Raw genomic sequence first — 24,808 nt, 5'->3', positions numbered from 1 at the left:
AAAAGAAAACTAATATAATCGCTAATGATTGCATTGTAACGATAAATATGTACGATAGACTATCACAGTGTAGCTCGCGTTTGTAATCGTAGAATCTCCTATTGTTCTAATCTTTTGATTATATTTGTTTTTCTTTTTGCCGCAAAATATGGAAGTACTTATTTGCAATTGTTTTGTATCCAATTCTGATAATCGTGCTGTCATACAAATGCAGTATTTACGATATAAAAAAATACTAATAGATACTATCATTAGAATTTCTTATTGTAGTATATTTGCAAGTGTATTAAAAACTAAGTTAGCCCAAATATAATAATTATCAAAATGCTTTATTGTTCAAAGAATAAATGGATACTTGCAAATTTATATTTAAAAAAAAAGAAAAAAAAAAAAAAAAAAAAAAAAAGAAAAAAAAGGAAGAAAAAAATAGGCCACGACAAATTTTTAGTAATCTAGTATTACACATATTTGATAAAGCAGTATTTAAAAAAAATTAGAGAGTAGAAATAAATTAGACATTCATTTAATAAAGTGTCTATTTATGCGTATAGAACTCTTATGAATTTATCCGTATTGTTTTTCTCGAGTCACATTACAGCATTTACAATAATTATATATTTCAATTTATTTTTGAACTAATTTTCATGAAGTGGAGATAAATCGTGTACAATGTAAACAAAGTATGCTATGAGATGAGGTAAAACATATTTGACATAAAAAGAATGAAGAATAAAACATAACAAATATATTAGATATTTCTCAACTACTTCATGAAAATATGAGCAAGCAGTCACTCATTTGTTAACCATCTATTTATTAAGAACTACTATTGTTTATTATTATTATGCAATGGTAAGAAACTTTAAAAACGATCCCACGTCTTTGCGGTGGCCTGTGGGAGCACAGCTCCGAATAAATCTTATGCATTGTATCTCTATTATTTATTATATTTATAAGCAATGGATATTTTGGTACAATTAAATTTTTTTATTGTATACTTGCCCCTCGCATTTTTTATTTATTTTTTTTTATTTAAAAAACAACATATATTTTTTACGTTTTTTTGTTTCAATGGATTGAATCTTATTATTCAATATTATTCTCGATATGCGACGAACAAATCGTCACGGCCTTTTTTCTTTGAAAAAATTTATTCCACTTGCTGCGGGCATGCAGTCAGCACAATGTTAGTATTTGTAGCACATCGGTCTGTACGTTACACGTATTTACCACAGTTTGGTGTATTCGTGTATGTGTGAATGTGTGACTTGTATCTCATCAATAGTACTATATTTTTATATAATATATTGTATTATATATATTTATATATTTACCTAATTTTATTATGTTTTGTTATAGTTATCATTATCATTAATACGAATATATGATACATTTCAAACAACGCCCCTGCTGGCTCTGTTGGAGGCGAGAATCAGAGTAAGGTGGGTCAGTCATGAAAGGACATTAGCCATTTAGAAACTGAAGCAAATGTCACATGCAAAAATTAATATTATAACAATATATTTTATCTATTTGAATTTACATCTTGATCGTCTCCTCCTAACCGAGCGCAGCTAAACTTTAGTTAAAGAAGGGACTAACATTCTCATATTATGTGCTGACACTGAATAAATTGTACAAATTAAATCATTGCTATTAAAGAAAAAGGAAAAAAGAAAAGTAGAAATTAATGTACACAATAAAAATATTAGAACTCATCAATCATCATTGCGTCGAAGAAGAATGAAATTATGATTATTAATTCTTTCATTTTTCTCTTCTCCACTTCGCCCTTTAGGCTAGTAACTAATGAAAGAAATTACATTACGTCAAGAATGCCATTGTGAGACACTTTGCTCCACTAACAACAATAATTTTTGCATGTAGTGTATGGACAATCGACGTAAACTAAGGGCTAATGATTGGGCAGCTTGGGAGTATACTTCCACCTGTAATAATATTCACTATATATTATACATATATATATATATATATATATATAAAATGTATATTTAATTATTTACCAGTTCAAGGGCGGGCTCGTGTCGTAGGTGTTGTGGCAGGAACTGGATTATTGAAAGTAGCTGTAAGCGCATTACGTCGTTCTACCTCCAATTCAGTCAGTTTCCTCCACAATTCGTCTCTTTCCTTTTCTCTCTTCTTTTCTCTGACATTACAAAATATTTCTATAGATAATATAAAAGCTATCGACGAATTTCATTTTATTGTTTTTCAAAAACAAATTTTTAAAATCTTTATAAAATTATTTTATATATTATTTTTTAAAATAAAATATTACTTACTTTTGCCTTTCAGACTTATAGCTGGCAGTAAGTTCATCAAAGAGCTTGCTATTCATTTCCATAAATGTTTTTAAAACGTTATAAACAAGGGCTATAATTGTCTGATTCCAATGTTCCTTGCTAATTCTATACAATGCCGGGAACATAATTCCCATTATTACATGATTATTTTCTTCAATTAGAGACATTATATATTCATTATTCCAAAAGAATAATGCTCTTTCGGCAACCTATGCAAAATAATTTTATCGTTAAAAATAATTTTTAATAACTTTTATATTTTAAATAGTTAAATCAATCATTAAAAATTAATTTCAAATACCTGAAAATGTGGTGAAGAAACACAACGTGCAATTTGCCTGAATAAAGGTTCTTGTATTTTAACAAATTGGCTAGGTTCTATCACGTCCAAAATTTCTTCAATTTCACCAAGGAACATTACCTCCTTCTGGCTACACGTTTTAGGCCAGAACTTAAGGAGGCCTCGTATAACAGGCTCTGTTAGGGTCGCATCCTTTTCAAGAAATTGTACTACACAATAAGCTAATTGTGCATGATATAATGATAAGCACTTTACTTTATGCAATGGTAGCAGCACCTGAAACAACATAAAAAAAGATAAATCAAATTTTAAAATATATTTTTGAGATTTAATATTTTTATATTTTTTTTTACCTTAACTAAGAACTGCTTGTGCTCAACTTTTAAAGGAAGAGCAAATCCATTTATAATGCTACCCAAAATTTCAAGAAGTTCACCAACTCCATTGAAATGCTCTGTTTCATATACAAACCTATAAAAATAATCAATTAAATAAAAACTTTTATTGTATACACAATTGTACAAATATGTATATTTTAAATTACTTGAATTTCGTTAATTTATAGATATACCTCAAGAAAATGTTACTGATTTGTTTGCGTATGAAGGCTCTAAGACCAAGGAACTTCCCATAAATACGATGCAAAACAGTTTTCAAAAAATCTCTTTCCCTAGGATCCTCTGAATCAAACAATTCCAGTAACTATAAACATTAACAAATATATTAGATATTATTATATATTAAATAAAGATTTTATATGATTTTATATAGATTTTATATTATTTTATATAAAAATATTACTTTAAATTAATTTAAATTACAAATTATACCTGTAAAACAAATTTTTGGTCAATAACTTTTTTGCCAATTGTAGGTTGGAAATCTGAAGATTCAAGAAAGCGTAAAAAGAATTCATAAACCAACTGCAGATGGGGCCAGCTTGCCTCCAATGTTGGATCATCTTCTTCTGGATCAAAATCTGGAGTTTCACTAGGTGGTAATGTGCGAAACAAATTTGCAGAAATCTAAAAAAAAAAAAAACATTAATATACAATGAAAATATTTTTATGAATTAACTTATAAATATATTTATATATATATATATATTTATATATATTATTATATATATATTATATATTTATATATATAAATATATATATAAATATATATATTTTTATATTATACCATATCTTTATATTTACCATTTTTATGATTTCAGGATATACAGGTTCTGTGAGAACACCTCGTCCAGCTGTAATGTATTCAACCAATTCATTGAGTGTACTACGTTTAATTTCTTTTCCTTTAAGATCCGCCATAGGATCCATAAAATCAAAGGTCACACAACATTGCCGAAGTTTTCGGATGAATAAATCTTCTTGCTCTGATGGTGTGACATCTGTAACATTTCAATAATGATTTTTAAATTCAATGTAATATATTTTTCATAAAAATTTTCTGGGTTAATTATATTGTTACATATGCTATAATCTGTTAAATTAAATTTTATCATTAATCCATTAGTAATTCAATTACTAATTTTGTAGTTCGTAACATTCGTTCGAAACGCATCAATTTTCATCAATATAACGGAATCAGTAGATCGTGAAAAGTCATTTTTCATTTGTTTATAGACTCTAATATATCCTCGGAACCAATTTCGAGCATTTCAATCAAATAAAAATCGAAACACGCTAGATTAGATTTATTTTTTTCAAGTTGATTTAAATGATTGATGAAAAATATAATATCTTTCAAATCATTTTTTTATTTTTTTTAAATAAACAAATTAACATCTTTTTTAAATTTTAACTTTTTATTATAAATATTTATGATTTAAAAAATATATATTTAAATGAAAAAAATAAATAAAAAAATATAAAAAAAAAATAATTACATTGAGATTCATTCAATATACTTTTTGTTATTTATAAATAAATATACAATTATAGAAATTTTTCTATTTTATTTTATACCGGCAAATTGTTCGACATTTTAGTTGAGGTTATGTCAAGTGAGGTTATGATTTAAACGACACGCGCGCACCATGCGACGTATATTTAATTATATTGGCAACACTGTAAACAGAAGTAATAAATTTCTTTTAAGAACATTCATGTGTTACGATAATTTCTCTATCGCTTTTAAAAAAAAAATTAGATGTTATTTTTTTTATATAAAATATATTCAATTTTTTTTACATAGATGTATCAAATATAAAATCACTAATGAAATAAAACAATAAAAATATAATTATTATAACAATTGTTTGATAATAATACAATGTTTATATGATGAAACGATATGAAGTGATTGATCTAGACAATGCAGTTATTCTATTGATATAATATTGAAGAAGAATCTTAAATCATTAGCTTTGAATGTTCCTGATTTTGGCAGAAGTTTTTTTAGAAATTTTTTATTTTAATTTCTATTAATTTTTTTCGTTTGATCACAAGGAATTCATTATAAAATTTTTGCTTTATTGTAGTTGATTTTATACTTCAACTCTGACCATTAATTACTCGTTTATTGATTTAAATGGTTCTTACTAATTTACTCTACCTTGAAGATTCGTTTGTCTCGTAATTAAATTAATGGTTATTTTTAAAATATCTATAATAATTCTGATTCACACAGTATTTTTGTTAAAAAACATAAAATACAATTCGTGGATCTGATAGCTAGTATTTATCAATTTAATCTTATCTAATAATATACTAAAAAACATTTTTTAATCATAGCTAATTTTTAACCTGAAAAAAATTGATTTCTATCAACTACATAAGAAATAGTAATATTTTATTTAACGATAGTAATAAAGTTATGACCTAATTTATGGTCATATATAATTAATATGCGATCATAATGAAGAAACATAAATCGATATTCAAAGAAAAATTAATGAATAGAAAAATATCTTTCTTTAACATGGAAAATTGCGTTGATATTCGATTTTGAAAAAAGATTAGAAAAAGAATGTATTAACAGAAATGATATGATCTCATCATGATCATGTTTTGTAATGATAAAATAGTTGTTAAATTATAAATTATTATCAGCATGTCTACTTGATAAAGAATTGAATGAAATTAGATGGAGTTTCCATTTATTGATAGAAAAGAAAGATAAGAATTAGAAAGCACAGAAGATTGTTTTTTCTAGCTTTTCTCTTTTTCCATCCATCCATTAATCTCACTTTCTATTCATTTCTTCTTTGGTTTCTATCTTTTTTCGTTTATATTGATTTATTTAGATAATAGCATCCCTATTCTTATTTTGATTTTTCTTATAGCTCTTTATAATAAAAAAATAATATTTGTCGCGACAAATTAAGAAGATTTTCTCCAGAATCTTCTCTAGCTTTTTTTTATTTTTATCACTGAAAAATTGAAAATTATATTATAATCCATGAATGAGATTGAAACAGAATGGTAAATTCATATTGTATGTTATGAAATATTTTATATGTGCATTCCCGGTATAGCATTTTATGATTTACATTATAAGTTAGAACAAAAAGATATATCGAACCGAAAATTAAAAATTAACGATGAATAACATATAAATATAATATATAATGTATTCTTGCAGCTTTTAAATTCTAGATTGTGCTATCAAATAAGATAATTAACGTAGAAGGCCGTGATGTTAAATCAATGTCGCTATTTGCTTATTAAAGTGAACTTCCGCGATGTGATACTCTATATCCGTTTATTACGGAATCTGTAATCCTCGAAACAATCAAAGACAAATTAATTTAACAATATCCATTTAGGACAATTGATTTACAAATATTGTATTGTATTATATTAACGGATCTTCTTTATAATTTTTTTATTTTATAAAAAGATTTTTAAATGATTATTATATGTATTATTTTTTCTTTCTACTTTTAATATATAAATAATATTCTAATAACTAACTTTATTATTTATATTATTTATATAACAAAGATATAACATTAATAGATATAACAAAATAATCTGATATTCAAACGCAAAAATGTATCATTTAAAAAAAAAGTTCGTACTTCAAATTCTATCGCTATTCGATTATTTCATGCTTGACCATCCATCAAGATTCTTATGTCAAGAAGATTGTCAAGTAATTGAAAACGATCCAGAGCACAGGACAAAACGAATTAACGGTGTACTTTCGTTCGACTCAATGGAAAAATGTGGATAGCAGATGGTAAAAAGCAAAATGAGAAGAAGAAAAAGAATAAAGGGAAATAAAAAGAAGAAAGCTACAACGCACAAAGAGGGGATAAAAAGAAACAGGAGTAAAACCTTTTCAACCGTTAGAATGATGTTCACAGGCAAATACAAGGAATTACAAGACTAACTAAGTTGTATAAAAATTTCATGCGCACGCATGATCATAACGAGACGGAATAATATATAAGTTATTAAAACATACTATGGCAGAGATCGTCTTAATTGTTATTGTTAATCAGAAAACAAATGTCACGACACAGCTATGTAAGCTTTTATTTAATAATGTTACTGTCTTCAATTAACCTGGCCTTATTTATATTGTCTCGATTTCACCAGTTTACATAATTGCATTGTATTTCACTGTGTATAAGAGCGAAGATATAACTGATATATTATATGAATACACGATAAATAAATAAAATTTTGGGGCAATCACAATATTAGAATATCGTTAAAGTGAACAGGTTGATAGGTGACTTTTGATGCACAATCTATGAGCTTCGAATATTACTCTCGATTTCCAATAGGAAAACTATATTTAATATTTCTCTCAATTACATACATACAATTGAAAAAAAAAAGAATGTATATATATGATCAGAATGTACAATTAAAATAGTATAAATTTTAATTAAATTTTTTACGATATAATCGTGATAATTACACACTTATATATTATACTCCAGAGATTGAGATACACTGATTTGAAACGTATATTTTCATGATCACAGCCTGTGCGTAACAGGTGATCTTTATTGCTGTAAATAAAAGAGAATATATTGATGATTTTTCGATAAAATATAGAGAATACGAAAATACGAATTTGGTTCAAGTCAAAATTTCCATTGGAAATTGTCTACGATTCTCGGATGATGAACATGGATATAACATAATCAATTACAATCTACTTATTGCGAACGCGTAGCGTATAAAGTATAAGTGAAATCGTCAGCTGAATATTCCGGTTATGCGACCTTGCGAACATTTAAGTAACGCGGGTAGTAGTTGTACAACGCGACCGATGTTTTTGATATGACGAAAAAAGAAGATGAAAACATAGAATTAGTTTGGCGCGACTAGTAACTTGCCGATTCGACATTTGATCACGTTGTGAATTAATATTTCATTGATAAATTTTTTAAAAATATTACTAGTTTTGACTGTAGTATACAAAATTGTGTATATTTTTTTCTTCTTATTTTTTGTCATAATATGTATAGAAACCTCGACAGGTTCCATTGAAGGAAAAAAAAAAGCAATGAAAAAGAGATAGATATAAAGGTGGCTGGAGAGCGAAGAAAAGTACTCGTGCAAGAGAGTTTGTTTATTTTCAAGTCAGTCAATGAGTCGCGAACTAATAATTGTTGTTTTCTTTATGTAAGCGGGCAGCTTCGATAATTTCGTATATTTCCATCCGCAGCCACGACAAGAAAGAAGACCTCGATTATTTCGTTTCATTTATTTTCGGCCTCGGCAAACGCCGACCGTTCCACTGGCAGGCATTCTCGGCGTAATTAAAAACAGGAAACTTTTCTAGAGAGCAATGGTATATACACGCCGACTGCCGTGGAATTGCCGGACAGACGAAAATAATCGGAAGCGCTTCTTCATTCCTGTCTCTATCGTTCGTCGAACCTCAATCACGATTAATTGGTTTTGCTTTATCGATGTGCGCTGCTTGCACATAATAATTATTTTCAGGGAATGGATTCAAGTAATTTTGCTTTCTATCATATTAATAAATTTATCGAATTATGCGATTGCCCTCCTCTTCTCTTTTCCAATCTATGCGATACATATGAATATGATAGCGATAGCGCACCAAAAGTATGCTTTTGTAAAGCAATAGGAAAAAGAAAAGGAAGATCAGTAGAAGGAAGAAAATCGTCAAGATTATCGAGCGTCACGAATGACGACATCCGTGTCTCTTTGAAGAATTGACACCGTGCCCAGAATCAACGGTTTGTGATTCGTCCAAAATATAATTAGGATTTCGGCAGCGCCACGATGACTTCGGCACGCGGCCGTGTCATGTCGCATGTCGGAAGTGCGATCTTATTATCCGTTATTAACAGAGATTCGTACAAACCAGGGTCACGGGCCTCTTGCTCTAGATTAAATGAAAATATCTATCATTGTTTTGGAAACAATCTTATTTTATCGTGAATAATTTTTTTTTAATTTGGAATCAAATTTCTAATTTTTTTTAATTGTAATATTTTTATCCTTGAAACCTAATAATCATTTTCATAAGTAATAAGATTGTGAGAAGTTTTATCTGATAATCTTAAAAATTAAAAATTAATCTTAAAAAAAAAAAAAAATTAAGAATGTGGTAGAAAATTCAAAGTGTGAAAATAATTGGTGCCAAAGGTTCCAAAGTTAGAATTATGCGTCGCCGAATTACGTGCACGATCATCTAGCATGTATGTATTTATAATTTCATTCATAACTCGGGGTACTTTCACATACTCTTGCCGTACTATACGTTCGTGGCCTTGCAACATGAACGTTGCTTTTACGACTATTCGCCCACCGCGCACGATTCTTTGATGTAACGAATGGACCACGAACCGAGTATAAAAACGATCTGGTTCTATGCTTTTCTTTTTATTTTTTCATTGAAAATCAAGAATGGAAACTTAATTTATCGATAAATCAAAAAACGATCGTTTTAATGTCCATCAACGTGGTATGAGTGTTGTACGAAATGTGTCTCGATAAAAAGCAAAAATCAAAGAAAACCAAACAAGAAAAGAAGACGGTCTTGAAATCATGTCACGTGTGTACAACCGGTTCTTACTTCATCTAACTCTGTTGCTTCTTACTCAAAGTTCACCAAGGTAAAGGAACAAAGGAGATCGTAGGTCACGGAACAAAAGAAAAGAACGTTAAAGGAATACCGAAGACGATCCATATACTCGATCCTCGTCTTCTCCCCTTTAACGATTGTCACCGAATACTATAACATAATTCCCCAATTCGAACGCGAATATTTTATTTACAAACGAAAAAAATAAAAATAAATAAATAAATTTATCCAAATTCGAATTAACACGAATCAAACAATTTTAAATTACAAAAATTTGTTTAAGGGCCATTTTACATTATTCGCTTAAACGCACTACAATCTAGTAGAAACATTTGCGGAAATGTTGAAACAATCGTTCCTCTCTGGATTAATTCGTAAACGCAAAACCGAAAACACAAAAACATGTAATTGCTAAAGCGATGTACAAACACTATAGAGACAAATCACAAAATGTTAAAGCACGCTTAAAAGCAATGTTTTAGTCGAAAATGGCATCAGTTGTGGCGATTCAAAAACTATTCTGGAACTGCCATAAACACGCAGATTCGGTACGGAGACTACTTCCGTGCCGAGGAGGCTAAAATAGAGGGATGGGGAACAAAGCGAAGGAACAAACGTTCAAGAATCGGATGCCGAGAAAAAGCAAAGTGTCATGAGCAGCGATGATCGAGAGAGGAAGAAACAGAAGGCAATCTCTTGGGGTGTTGTTTTAATATTCTCGAATGGAAAGGGCGGCGTGAAATCAGAGGATGGATGATCTGAAATCAGATCTAGATCTGAAATCGAAGACGAAGCAAGAGGCAAACGAAGTAATTCGTGGTTTAGTTATGGTTTCAGGGATGGAGTGAAGGTTGGATGCGAATACTTGGACTAAACGAAGAGGAAGAAGGAAGAAGGAAAGGATAGAAAGAAAAGTCGGTGTACATAGGAAGAAAGGAAGAAAGGAAGGAAGGAAGGAAGGAAAAGAGATAGAGATAGGGGGAGAGAAGGTAAAGGAGAGCGTTCGAGGCAGCCGGTCGCCGGCATTCCGGATCAATACTCCCACCGCCGTCGCTTCTCTGGGGATTCGTTGGGTGGCCCGGCTCTTCTCTCTCTTTCTCTCCCTCTCTCCCTCTCCTTTCGCCTTTCATCCTCCTTCTGTCTTTCCATTCGTTCTCCCATTTTCCACCTCTCCTTCCAATAAACACGTATATCGGTGAATCTCTGATTTGATTCTCTATCCTTCTTCCCACTTTTTACCATTTTCGCATTTTCGATTTTTCTCCCCATCACTCACCGATCAATTTATATACGCGTATGTTTTTTACATATTGTGCATATCATCTCTTTGTTTCATCTTTTTTTTCCTTATCGTTTTACGAATACATGGAAACAAAGTGATATTAAAAGTTATTAAAAATCAATGAAACAAAATTAACACGTATTTATAGTGTATCTATAATACTTATTATACTTTCAGGTTAAAGATGAAAAAAGATTGACGCGTCTTTGAGCGATATTGTTTCCTCCTATCGGCTTTCTCCGTGTCAATCCGAGGGAACTCGATCCTCTGGTACACCGCGGACGGGGAGAGCCACTCCGGAAAGTGATTCCGGTACGCGAGAATGCGCCAGCCGGATTTGATGCGTGCAGTTGCGTAATTCTCATTAGCAGAACGAGACGATGTAACGCGAGACCGTATCCGAGATCGTTCAGAAAGGTCGACGTTCTGATGATGTCAACTGTGCGTCCTGCGCTCGGTACGCTACACGTTCCTCGATCGATTCCGCGATTCAACCCCCCCGCCAGGATCTGCCTTTGCCGGCACTTTATTGCTTCGGCACAGTTAACTAACTGTCTCGTTTGCGCGATACGTGATCTCTTGCGAATAGATACGGATGGAAAATAATTTTTCCAATCCGTTCTGCGACCTGTTTAAAGACCGCCAGAGTTTACTTTGGATTATACATATATGGATTTGGTGAATTCCATCGGTAACCGTCGTTCCTTCGCTGGATATCGAGTTTCACCTACTTCTAGAAACTTCTTCTCCTGGGAAATTGTTTGTATTGCTTGTTAATTCTGTTGGATCATGATATATATATATAGAAGTCAAAGTTTGCTAACTTATCTCTTAAAGAAGAAAGTGAAACTAACTGAAGTTGCGAGTATGTAGAGATTTGACATTTTTTCATACGGTGCAAGTTACATTCCTTTCGAAACAAAAATTTTTCACTCGTGATAATCCAAATAGTAATCTGTTATGTTATGGAAAATTCAAGTGAATTTCATAGTTTCATTTAACACGCGAAAAAAAAAATATAAAATACGGAAATGCCTTGTCTCGAGAAAGGTGTCTCGCAACGGCGATAGACAACAGTGGTTGAAAGGCATCGTTGAAAGATAAGAACAAAGAATTTCGCAAACCTCCGTCTTCTTTTTTTTTTCCCCTCAAAGATCGTCGGCGCGAAGGGAATCCCTGACCTTCTTTAATTAGAAAAGCAACGACAAAGTTAACAGGCGAGAATCAACGAGGCTTGGCCACGACGATTCTGAGAAACGGGATCGAGGAACGTGGCGTGCAACGTGGCGTCGATCACTCTATTAAGATTCTCCTCTATCAACGCTTCTTCTCCCTTCCAGCCTTCTTTTCTCCTCCTCTTCCTCCTCCTCCTCCTCCTCCTCCTCTCCACTTTTTTCTCGAGGACAATTAACCATCGTCTGCGGTAGCGTAAACGCGACACGTAATTTCTTGATGTAACAATCGAACGATCCTCATTCAGATTCATTATTGGCTACGATCTACTCCCGATAATTGTTCGTAAGGACGATGATAATATAATGAAGGAACGTCGAACACGATTGTCGTCTCGTTTTCCGTTTAACGAGCATCGTTTCATCCTCGGTTGTCGATTATATATATTAATTTCGTTCACCGACTTCAATATTTTCCGGGATATTGTTTAATTAATACCTTTTTAACTTTATTTTTTTCTCTTTTTGATAAAAGTTCCAACGTTCCAAGTTTCGTTGAAATTCCTGATTAAAGGAGGCTTGAACAATCTTTGAGCACGTTTATCCCGACGACGAAGTATTCAGAATAATAATTTAGACATGTTATGATTTTTTAAAACATGTAAAACATGGCTGGAAAGAAGCACGTTTTTCTACGACAGCTCAATTCATGACGAATAAAAGTATACAATAGTACTTTCTTGTTGCCCAGAAAAAAAATTACTAAAGTTACGAAATTGATCGATAGTTGCGTCATACCACGTATTTTTATAAAAATTTACTTCGAGACAACTCTATCCACTTTTATTCCTCTTGTATTCCCGTATACTTCTCTTTAAAGGTAATAATATCGATACGAATCAAGGTGAAATCATTTTAAACCGGTCGAACTCTGTATTTCTGTATCCCTTTTGATGTTATTCTTCGAAGAACGGTCAACCGCGATAATCGCATTTGCTGCATAATCGTAAAGGTGTAATGCTCTCTCTCTCTTTCTCTTTCCGATCATGGTGCGCCTTGTTGAAGGAAGTGTCCCTCCCGTTGTCGTAACATCACTGTTAAGACATTGCTCTTTCTCTTCGATTACATAATCCTTTGAATACATCAAAACATTACGAAACAAGGACTTAGAAATTTGCTTTCTTTTTCAATCATTTTTGTGAATACGTATTGTATAATGTTATATAAAATAAAAGAAACTTAACATATAGTTTATCGTTTTCATATGACGAACACGGTAATCTGCGGTTCCACGATAGAACATTATTCACCTCGTCGTACGATGCTCGTAAAGAGATATTCTAAAGGAAAGATATCACGAGGTGATTAATTAACGAGTATCGAAACATTAAGACTCCGAACGATTTAACCGATTTACTTTGGAACGCGAACGAAATACTAATTAAAATTTCCTATCCTTCGAGACAAAAAGTTCGTGTAGATGCCGACTAGATAGCGGTTAGCTACAGTAATTGAATTTACGATGATATCGCGTAATCAGTGAGGTATCAGTTTCTTATCACAACGGTTTATTTTATACCAAAGATTTTCGATACTCTTCACCGAGATAATAAAGTTACTAGTGTCTCGTTATCGACGCGTTATCGCTTCTTATGTCTCGTAATAGTCACATTTAACGAGATACCGATGAAAATTTTAACGATTTTTACGAAATAACGTAATAAAAAAATAATAAAATAATTCATTCGCTGAAATTCGAACTTGAAAAAGTGATTTGAACTGCTTTGATACAAACACGCGCACAAAAACGATTTTCATTACAAAGGAAATTAACAAATGGCCGTTAAAAATGAGAAATCTCAAGGATTTCATCGATTTCATAATTGTATTGTTAAGAATTAGGTGTTTGACCACGCGATTTTTCTTAAATTTTTTTACAATTATAGGAAAGAAAAGGATCCTTGACCCCATGGTTAGTTCTACTAGGTTTTTCCGAGTTGAGCATGTTGCTCGGCCGATAGACTTGGATCGAATCCAATCTTTGATTAAGGAAAAAGGTCTCGATCCTCTCTGTGAATAGTGTTTCACAGATGGACTGCTTCCAAGGAGGACCGCTACAATGGGCTGTGATTACGGAAGAAACGAACTATCGGATCTACGTATGGTTCGATTTCACGAAGGATCGAGAACTGAATTACGCGTGAAAGATCCATTCTCGCGATAAAAATCGCCGTTCTTTTGATTCGATCAGTAATAAAGGAAAAGAAATTAAAAAAAAAGAAGAAGAAAAAAAGAGAAAGAATATGGAAGTCGAATCTCGAGTTGGACCAACTTCAATCAGCATTTTGATCGTGATCAACAAACATCTTGGAAACGATTACGTTTGATGTCTACGAGTCGAGTTCTCGGGGCACAATTGTATTTCCTTCTAATGTATTCAATGAACTCGTTTCGTGTTCCAATTACTCAGCACCGGCACATCTACATTTACACCGCTTTAGTGATCCTCTTGTACTCTATTTAATACCAATTAAATTTCTTGCCAACTTTTTCGATGTAGAACTCGGTTTAATCCTATTCAGAGTACATATAAAAAGCACGTATACAGAACTTATTTGAATTATTCCAAGATACAGGTTATTATTACGCAAGGACACGATCGAGAATCACCTTGCCCCTGGCCAGTCAGCGCCCTCTACTCGGAGGAAGGGATTTACGAGCTCGAGGAACGTAAATCGGTTGTGCATGCTCGTAAACTACCGCCAAGATCTATCGGACGATCTTCTCCATCTATTATTCCGCTTCGTTTTAATATGGTTTCAGATGCAGACCGGTTCATCGCCACGGATGAAGCCTTTAATCCTTGAATCGAGACAAAGGCTCGATAAATCGTTCAAGGATCGAGATTTATTTCTCAATTTTGCAAATCGGTCGCGCGTGTTCACGGATAATTTACGAAAAAAGATGAAAGCGATAATTCGTATTAACTGAAGATTACTTAACGACGCTCGATGATTTTCCGCCGTGAATCACGCGTGTCGTTAGTCCCTCGAGGAACATAATTAGCGCCTGCATCCCGTCTTTGTTCGTGAATACGAGTTGCTAACAGATTTTTAATTGCTTCCCTTTACTATCGTTTTTACATTATTACAATATTTCGAGAAATGGAACGACGAAATGTAGAAATCAAGACAATCGACACGAGCGATAATTTACTTAATTTTTTATTGTCAAGAGAATACTCGAGTAACTGACAAGATAATTCGATAAACAATACAATAAAATAAAATGGCGAAAATGATAATCAAGTTTGATTCTTTCGAGACAAACACCAAAGAACGAAATCAAGGATAAAAATTGAAGGTCAAAATATACGCGATTAAAAATTCTATGCACTTCCTGTCTCTTTCTCTTTTTCTTTCATCATCCTCTTTAAACGTGAGATTTTGCTGACGATTGTGTATAAACATGAATAGAGATTCTGCCTACACCGACTCCGAGTTAAGTCGACGAGCGTGCAGTTGCAACTGCACTCCAACTCGACCAACAACTGTTGGATATCGGCTTGACCTCGACAATGACTCACCGTCAGGTCACCGTGCTCTGACCGTTTCTCCGTCACCAGGATTTTCTTTCCGCTTCCTCTGCATATCTACTCTTATGCACGTTCAAACGATACTCTTCTATCGATCTTTACTCTATGTACTCTATCCACATTTACGTATTTCTATGTACCCAAGAATTTCAAGTCATTGACATGGCGTTAATTTTCAATCATCTGTCTACGTACATCGTCGTATTGTTTCGAGTACATTTTAATTTGATCAAAGGGAAAGATCAAAAGTAAAAACTTAACTCTTGTCCGATCAAGTCTTGAACAAATATGTATTTGGGTAAATTTTTCAAATCTTTGGCCACGTACTATTGCGATTCTTTATAAATTACCGATGCAATCGTTTTCGCTTTTTAACTATAAATATAGACACATACAATTTGTTTTTTTTAAATCTATTTGTACAAAGTTTTGTATCTCGCGACTCGTTGATAATATCAATAAAACGAAGATGATTCTGTGTCGATCGAGAAAGGATGATGCAAGAATAGTGCAAATGCTTGTGCATACGAATGAATCAAATTGATAAAAGGAATAGAAGGAATAAATCGAATAATTATTTCGATTTTCTATTCTAAACCAGTTTTTCAACAAGACAAGAATACAAAAATATTTACAAGAATATTTTTACATCAATGTTTTTTATTTTTTTGTGAAATAAAAAATATACGAACAAATAATCCTTTTTCTCGAAAGAATCTTTTATTCCATTTTATTCTAATAATAAATAAATATACGTTAATCGTCACGATCCAATTCTAACCAAAATTTTGCCACACAATGAGCAGTCCGTCAAAAATATAAAAACACGCGCATAGAATGTCGAACGAATCGAGTCCAATTAGCGGAATGGCAAAGAACGTTAAGCGCCGCGACACCATTCGTCGTCTCTCTATTCACGCGTTCCTCTCCTCGATACCCCCTCGTGGATGCACTCGTCGCTTTTCGCACGATACTATTCCCCTCTCTTCTCTGTTATTAGCGACAGTCTATTTTATATCTCTCGTCAATGTCAATGCCAGAAATGCATTCCGGAATATTCTTTCGAGCGTTTACCGACCGAAACAAAAAAGAAAGAAGAAGGCAAAGGCGAGAGAGAGACGTAAATCATTCTATTAACATAATTATTGCGAAAGATTGGAGATGCATAGATACTCTCGCATAAACTCGATGCAAATTGTTTTAGATTGCCGACAACGAGCGTATCATCGAGATTGATCGGTATTACGTGGCCGTATCTGCATTTTACTCGAAAATCTTGAATTTTTCGAAGGAAACGGGGATAAAATGGTGCGAACCAAAATGCAAATACCGATCATATAATATGGAGAGGTAAAACCGAAGGTATGGGACTGCTCCAGATATTCGAACGAGGTTAAAAGGAATTTAGTATTTATGAAGAACAATGTGCACGAAGGAAGCGGAGTTATCGATGTACAAGAACGGACTCAAAAGGAAAAAATTTATGAGCGTGTTTTATGATTCAAGATTAAGAGGAAAGGAGACAAACAGATGAGAATTCGAGAACGTTTTACGTTCGAGGTACAACAGCCTCTTAATCGAATAACAGGTGTTCGAAATGGCCTCCAAGACTGGTTTACGTCGATATTCAATATCGTTACGTTCGAATCCCAATCCACACCGAGTCTCGCGCATTTATTTGTCACGTAAAAAAAAAAAAAAAAAAAAAGAAAAAAAAATATCGTAGTAAATATGATATATTCAAGTTTATTCTCGAAGAGCTTAAACCTTGTCTTGCGTATAATTCATGCTCGTAGACTTTAAAAGTGGTTTGTGTATTTTAGAAACAGGAACTAATATTTATTGCATTCTTATTTTCAATTTGTGATACAAAATATGCCTATATATATTTAAGCGTAGCTTTATTACTTATCTCATATACGGAAACAAATATAATTGATCTTGAAAGCTTTTCATTGCTCTCTGTGCACCATAAGCGTCATGGCATTTTCATATTGACAACTTCATTGCATTTCTTACATTTTTGTATTCGAATGAAAACTGCCTTTCATTATTCGTAAACAATACCATTTGTAAAATTCTTCTCCAACATCTGTCATCGATATAAATAAAAAAAAGGAAATAATAAAAAAAAAAAAATAAGAAACAAAAAAAAAATATAGTAAATATGTGGTAGAGAGGAGATAACAGGCAGCATGAAAAAACACGCCTACGATAATTAAAAGCTTAAATGCATCACTCAAATATGTGTTCAAATTATACTATATATCGTCTTTTCTTTTTTTTATCTATGCGATTCAAATGTTGCGCGTTATAAAATAAACAAAGGAGAAAAACAGAATAAAAGAAAGGGACAGGGGACAAAGAGAAAGAGAGAGAGAAGAATCTGAAACAAGCAAATAAAATCCACGTTAAGACGTTAGGCAAACGAACCGCGTTTACGGTGTAAACGCAGCTTAACGATCGACGCCGTGCACGGAGCAAGCTCGCCCACTCTCATCGGCCGGAAAACTGCTTTATCATCCTCCTGCACCACGATGATCTTGACAGTGACCGTAGCGATCAATGGCGCCGTCAATTAGGCGAATCGCGTACTCGAATTTATGGCTCAGTGGACAACAATGTTTGAAAACGGCAAATCACGCGTGATTCTGAAAATCTGTTAACCGTGATCTATCAATATATTTTTAAAGAATTGTTTCGTCCTATTTTGAATCTTCATTCAAATATTTAATTTAACTGAAATTTTATTAAACGACTGATTGTTCATGCAGATTATATTTGTTTTGTGTTACGTAGAAGTGAAAACCTGTCGTGAAGAATTATGTGGAAAGCTTGAACAAGATTTTATTACGAACGTTTAAAAACAAGATTGACAAAATCGATATTAAGAAATGTTTTTCAAAAATATAACGCATTTTCCAAGAAACAATTTGAAATATTTCTTTTCAGAAAAATCTTTTGAAAAAATTCGCTGAAAAATTTATAATAACTAGATTCGTTAACCTTTGTAATTGAACTCTTTATTTCTTTGAAACTTATGGAGAAGAGCAAGTCCGTTTATAATAAAGTTAATGCATGATTTTTATTTCGTCTGCACAAAACGAGATTCGAAACTTTGAATATGATCGGAAACAAGGTGGATCAATTTATTGCAAATCTATAGAACTAAATTGTATTGAAGAAACTATAATGAAAAATGACAAATGCTCGTCGATAATCGATAATAAAAATACAGTACTGTTTCAAATAAGTTTCGAAGCATAAAAGTTCCATTGGTTTACTGAATGATGCAAATCGAGTTTCGCCACGTCGAAGGAAGAAAGCGTAAACGTTAAATCGAACGATAGACAGGGCGTCAGAATCCGTGAGAACCCCCCCAGGAAACCGGAAGTGTACGAAATTAGTCCAATTTTGTGCGCGACAAGTGGAAAAACGTTGGCCATTGGCGACTCCATCGTTGTTCTCGAGGGCACACGCGTGCCGCAACGAGAATCCGCTAGGTGACTCGCGTGTGTATTCATCGCTTGAACCCCGATTAGCCTGCTAGAGGGCCTAATAACAAGTAATACCCTAGTCGCGTCATCGAGCTTAAAGAGATTTCGCAACAGCTCGCGATCTCTTATATGTTCTAACTATTTGACTGTCTATTTGCTTGCTGATCTAACATTCTAACATCGGTGAATAGATTATAAACACCCACTGTGATATTGATTATATATATCGTTTTTCAATCAGATATTTTCAGATAAAATGTTACGGTCAACAGAATTGCAGAAAAAAATATCAGTTGAAATCAATGATAAACATTTATATGTACGTGACACGATGAAATGAAGAACGAATGGCGTGTTTTCTACTCGGCGATAAATCTGTGGCTTCTTATCTGTCAACAGAAGATTACCACGATCGTTTGGCGATGTTGTAACAGCCTGACAGTACGGAATGAACGGACATTGCTAGACATTTCTCCGATGAACGAATATATCACGTGATCTAAACATATGCGTTCTCCGAACGTCATTGCTTCGATTCATGACCTGTAGACACATTGATGTTTTTCAATTTAACTCAGATTTAAATGTTTTTATGTATATATTATTCATATACACGAATCTTAATTTAATATAATACGGTTGATGTATGAGCCAAATTATGTTTGTAAATAAATACATAAATACATATAAATCAATAAGCGAATCTATTTTCATTTCGTTGATTTGTCACGAGTTAAATTGAAAGACTTACACAATTCTTGATGCACAAAAGAATATTTACACAAAATAACTCGTAATTAAAATATAAAGAAACTTTTCTAAAGGTCATATATTTTAATAGGTTTAGAAAGTTTATATAGATTTAGAAAATTTATCAAGATTTCGATAAAAATCATCTCTATTTTTCGATCAATAAAAATTAATTTAATTCATTTAAAAATTTCGAAAACGAAAGTATAATAAAAATTTCTCTCTTATATGCCCAGATACCTTAATGATTATAATTTTAAAATACTTCGACTGTTGAACAACGCGAACTCGTAGGTAGACACATTGGCTGCACACCTACGTATTTCTAAATAAGTCTTATTCGTAGGTTGGTTGCAGTATGGAAGCAAAATTCATATCTTCTCCGATCTATTCGATGATTATTATTTTGTATTATTATCTAAATTCGAATCTTTATTGACAAGAAGAATACAATGTTTATAAGATGATGAATGTATGTTTCTATTAATCTTTTTCACAATATTACCTACGTACAACTATATATACCAATATTACGAATAAAAACTGCACTTTTCATTGACAAATATTTACAATGAGTATATATCAACACTCCTAGGATGCTCTTAAATACTGCAATCACTGGCACAAGTTTCTCCTGAGTACATAATTTCTGAATATATTTCTCCGCTTTAGTCTTTGCCACAGACTCTATGCAGTACATAAATTCAGCATGAAACCGGACTATGGTTACAATCTTACTGACAAAGTATTGCGATATAACACGTACCACGTAGATAACTTTAATGGTAACACATATAACTTTAAATTAATAAAGACTATTTGTTTGTTTTCCAAATAAATTAATCTTATTGACTATTAAATTATCTTCTCTCAGATAATTGTACGCATGTATTTTTTATTTTGATTTTTGTTCTTTAACCGAAAATTACTCTTCCGTGAAACATGTGATATCGCGTGTATCGATACGTAAACGCATAGCACGTACGCATACAACACTCGAGCGGAAAACACGTGCATATAGGTTATGTACGCGGCATGCAAGAAAGAGATGGTAAGAGAAACCGCGTAGAAATAAAGAGATAGAAACAAGTGTAAAGAGGAGGAGAAAAGCGGAGAAGACAGTGAGCTAGTGAATGCGTAACAGAAAAGGAGAGACTATAAGGACTACTGCCGTTTTATTGGCAGAGGTGAACGACACTGCCTACTGCAAGGTGGATGCCTGTATTTCGCATAACCACTCGTCGTTGGAACGTGCCATGAGTTTATGGGTCACTACCTACTGTTTTCAAGCATCTTCTTACAAAAATAGTGTGAATTCGTTGAATTAAAATTACATCGACATTGATACATAAACATAATATAAATTATATCGATGAAAATTGTGAAAGTTTATTTTTACCTTTTTTATGTTTTATTAATCTGTATCTTTTATTTATAGAAGAAATCATTTTTGAAATAACATAATTTCGTTGTTTGCAACACTTCTAATAAACGCCGACATTTTAAAAGCTAACCTTTAAGCTAAAATACACTTAACATGAATTTCCTAGTGACTGATTTACATTAAATCGCATACATTTCAATTAATTAAAATATATATACGGATTTTTTTGAAATTATTTAAATGATACTTTCTGAAAATCAACAATTCATTCAATATGTAACTTCCAATTGCAGAAGATAATAAGCTTGTACAGGTTATGTAAGAGTAATTTGAAGGACGAACAGCAGGGGAACGGCCTAATCAACAAGAGTAGAGTTAGAATTTGTGATTAATTTTGTAGTTAACATTATAATTTTTTATAATATAATTAGATGAAATAAAATCTTAGATAGAATAATATATAAAAATACGTGATGTAAGATGACACCCACATGGTGTCAATAAATTTTGATTTTCAATTTATATAAAATAATATAAAGTTATACTATGATAATATTAACATTTCTAATTGAAGTTTCCTAGAATTTACTATATATGATATAAAATTTCTCTATCTTTTGTGACTATCGACAGTACACGAAATTTATATTGCAGGAAAATCGGTCGAGTAACGTGAACTGACCTCTGCTTTGCCGCTCCTCATCGATTTTCTGAACATACGTCAATACGAAGTACGCCAGACAAGTATTCACAGAATTAAATGCTATTACTTTTTAAATATTCGATAAATAAAGATTTCTATCACCTTATGTATAGTAATTATATGAAATGTTTAAGAAATAAAAATATTTTTAACAAACATACTTATCGCTATTTTGAGGTTAACTACAGCAATTTTATATTATCTTTATATCGAATTTAATAATATATAATTACTAAAAAAATATTAAATTTGCATTATTTAATGTTTTATCTAACATTATATTATATTATTTATTTTTAATACCTTTTGCAAAATTTATACCAACTAAAAGAAGAATTTAATTATTTCAATATGCAATATGTAGTATTTTGTAATTGTTTAATCATGCAATTAATAGAAACAAGAATCAAATAAAAAATAAATAAAATAGAATATATTGAAATAATGAATATTAATTATATTCATTTAGTATTTTTATTTATCATGAGAAAATATAATTTATTTATGTATTAATTACTCAATATTAAAAATTATAATAAAATATTTTGTCAATTGTATATATATAAAATAATTGCTTGATATCAAAAATATTTGATTTTCAAATATAATATATAAATTAAGATTTATCTTCATAATAATGAGAAGGTTTAAGAAAAAAATATATATATATATAATACATATGATATATTAAAAATATAAAATGACAAGTTCTAAGAATATATAACTTGCATTTTCAACCAATATCATAGATTCGTTTGATTGTAACACAGAAACTTTATATTAAATTAAGTAGACGTATTTATATTATTATGTAATATCATTTATATATAAATATTATAGTATTATATCTCACACTAATCATAATGTGAAAGATAATAATTGAAACTATAAATATATTAACTTTTTTGCTTTTCATTGTAAACATAATTACACATGTATCTTTTATACCTTTAAATCTACAGATGATATAAAGCGAATAGCTTATGCTTTACTTATAAATATTATTTAAATAGATCATGATAAAAAAAAATATGAGTACATTTATTAATTCTCATTCATGAATCTTATCAATATATCTTTGTCACATGTAATGAAAATGTGAAGAATATGTAAAGAATAAATAAAGTATAAGATCACAACTAACCTTTGAGCTGTGGTAATTGCTGAAGTTCAACATCTTGAGAGTTTCGATAACGAGATGAACCCTGTGATTTCTTGGATTTCTTCTTAAGAGATCTCTTGGCAAAGGGATCTATCCGGTCCACAAAAGTCGCTGACGACATGTTGGGATTAGCAGAGGCACTGTAAGAACTGGAGGGAAGTGGAACGCTGGAGGCACTTTCGTGCCTCGGCTGCACTTTTTCGGCGTTGGACGCGACTAAAGAAGATTGCATCCACCCCGAGGAGGTCGCATTCCGCGTCGAGGAAGATGAACTCACTACACACACAAGGATAAAGCAACACTACACGATTACCAAGCGCACGTGGTGTACCTGAACACGGTAACCTACTGGTTCAGACGTTCCTGAAGTAGAGAGGGGTGAAAATTGATAGTAGTGCGTGCATAGCACGAGTTTTTCCGCGTAACAGAGCAACGTGTTAATCGACAAGATTTGTCAATCGAAGATATCCATTAAGTTCACAGTTCAATTAAAATTCAATGAAGAATTGTCAGCTCGTTTTTGTATCGGTTGAGAAAAGGGGCGCGATCGCTTGTTAGGCGTTGTCACACGCGAACGCACGCCCCGTCGTACGTCGAATCTCCCACCTACACCGTGCAACACAGAAGCGGCACCGTGTCTTTTCTCGATCGTATGTGGATTACGCGTTACCTGAAACCACGACCGATGATTTGGTCTATGGCTCAGTTCTTCGGCTTTTGCCGTTCAAACGAATATTTGATTCACGGCGCCGGAGACCGTGAACGGCTGGCAGGCTTACCGTACCGTGCCTGCGTGTCGGGTACCAAATCGCGAAAGAAGCACCGTTACGAAATAGCTTGTAGCTCGTCTACAAGCGGTTTTTCGTCGCGCGAAATCTATCTTCCACAAAATTATCTTCCTTCCGCACGCGGTAGCCGCACTCCGCTCGCGCAGCTAAACGCACACACTCACTTAAACGTTGCGATGGGGGACACTGAGGCTCGAACAGCACTCGGCCGCCATCAGCTGCTCGGACCGACGAGCTTCTTTCATTTTTGCCGGAACGACCGACAGACCGTCAGGCGCTAAGTCCTGCCGAGACGTCTTCCAACATCGTACGTTTTATTACGCGCACACAAGTTACTATAATTTCGGCATCTACCGCACGTAAAATTTAAATTAAAAAGAAAAAAGGATCCTTGCACCGTCGCCCTCTTCACTTATTGAAAACCCGTCAAGAGGTGCCTTGTGTGCCTGAAAATAGTAATGTGCACTCGACAATCATCGGCCGGAGATTCCCGATCAAACACGAATACCAGCGAATATCCTAGATTGCGCCACTTTACGAATCTTTATCGTTTGCCATAGCACTATTGCATTTTCTTACTAGGAACATTTAAATTTACAATTAAATAACTACATTATTAACATCACTTAAAACTATTGGTTAAAAATTATATTCTTTTTTAATGTTTTTTGATTGATATTTATTGTTTATATTGATAATTCGGTATCAATTGCTTCCATTTCTATGAACATAGCTTAATATAACTATATAATAATATATAATATATTTTATAGTTGGTACTTTTTGTGTTAGAAAAATAATAGAAAATAATTTATAAA

The 24,808-nt window shown here is 32.4% G+C and overlaps 1 protein-coding gene and 2 long non-coding RNA genes across 3 annotated transcripts; 1 reads left to right on the top strand and 2 right to left on the bottom strand.

The window, feature by feature from the left end:
• Positions 1-522: 522 nt before the first annotated feature.
• LOC107994451 (serine/threonine-protein phosphatase 2A 56 kDa regulatory subunit epsilon isoform) lies at positions 523-24,472 on the bottom strand. Its single transcript, XM_017051384.3, has 10 exons — positions 23,552-24,472; positions 23,185-23,478; positions 3,828-4,024; positions 3,456-3,650; positions 3,197-3,327; positions 2,979-3,096; positions 2,626-2,901; positions 2,304-2,533; positions 2,025-2,167; positions 523-1,949 (listed from the first exon to the last, which is right to left on the bottom strand). Coding segments are annotated over exons 1-9 (1,581 nt in total). The 5' UTR covers positions 23,553-24,472; the 3' UTR covers positions 523-1,949; positions 2,025-2,028.
• Positions 8,856-13,354, bottom strand: LOC133666091 (uncharacterized). Its single transcript, XR_009829707.1, has 2 exons — positions 11,111-13,354; positions 8,856-11,003 (listed from the first exon to the last, which is right to left on the bottom strand). It is a non-coding gene; the product is annotated as an uncharacterized LOC133666091 (long non-coding RNA).
• On the top strand, positions 18,176-20,792 carry LOC133666092 (uncharacterized). Its single transcript, XR_009829708.1, has 2 exons — positions 18,176-19,386; positions 19,455-20,792. It is a non-coding gene; the product is annotated as an uncharacterized LOC133666092 (long non-coding RNA).
• Positions 24,473-24,808: the final 336 nt, after the last annotated feature.

Source organism: Apis cerana, linkage group LG5 (genome assembly GCF_029169275.1).
Source record: "Apis cerana isolate GH-2021 linkage group LG5, AcerK_1.0, whole genome shotgun sequence".
Lineage (NCBI taxonomy): Eukaryota > Metazoa > Arthropoda > Insecta > Hymenoptera > Apidae > Apis > Apis cerana.
Note: the sequence above shows the minus strand (reverse complement) of the source record. Positions and strands in the feature narration are given on the sequence as shown.

Coding starts and splice junctions, on each gene's coding strand:
- LOC107994451 (XM_017051384.3), bottom strand. Junction 3,328..3,455: donor ACCAAAAATTTGTTTTACAG/GTATAATTTGTA, acceptor TAATGTTTATAG/TTACTGGAATTGTTTGATTC. Junction 2,534..2,625: donor TTTCTTCACCACATTTTCAG/GTATTTGAAATT, acceptor TATTTTGCATAG/GTTGCCGAAAGAGCATTATT.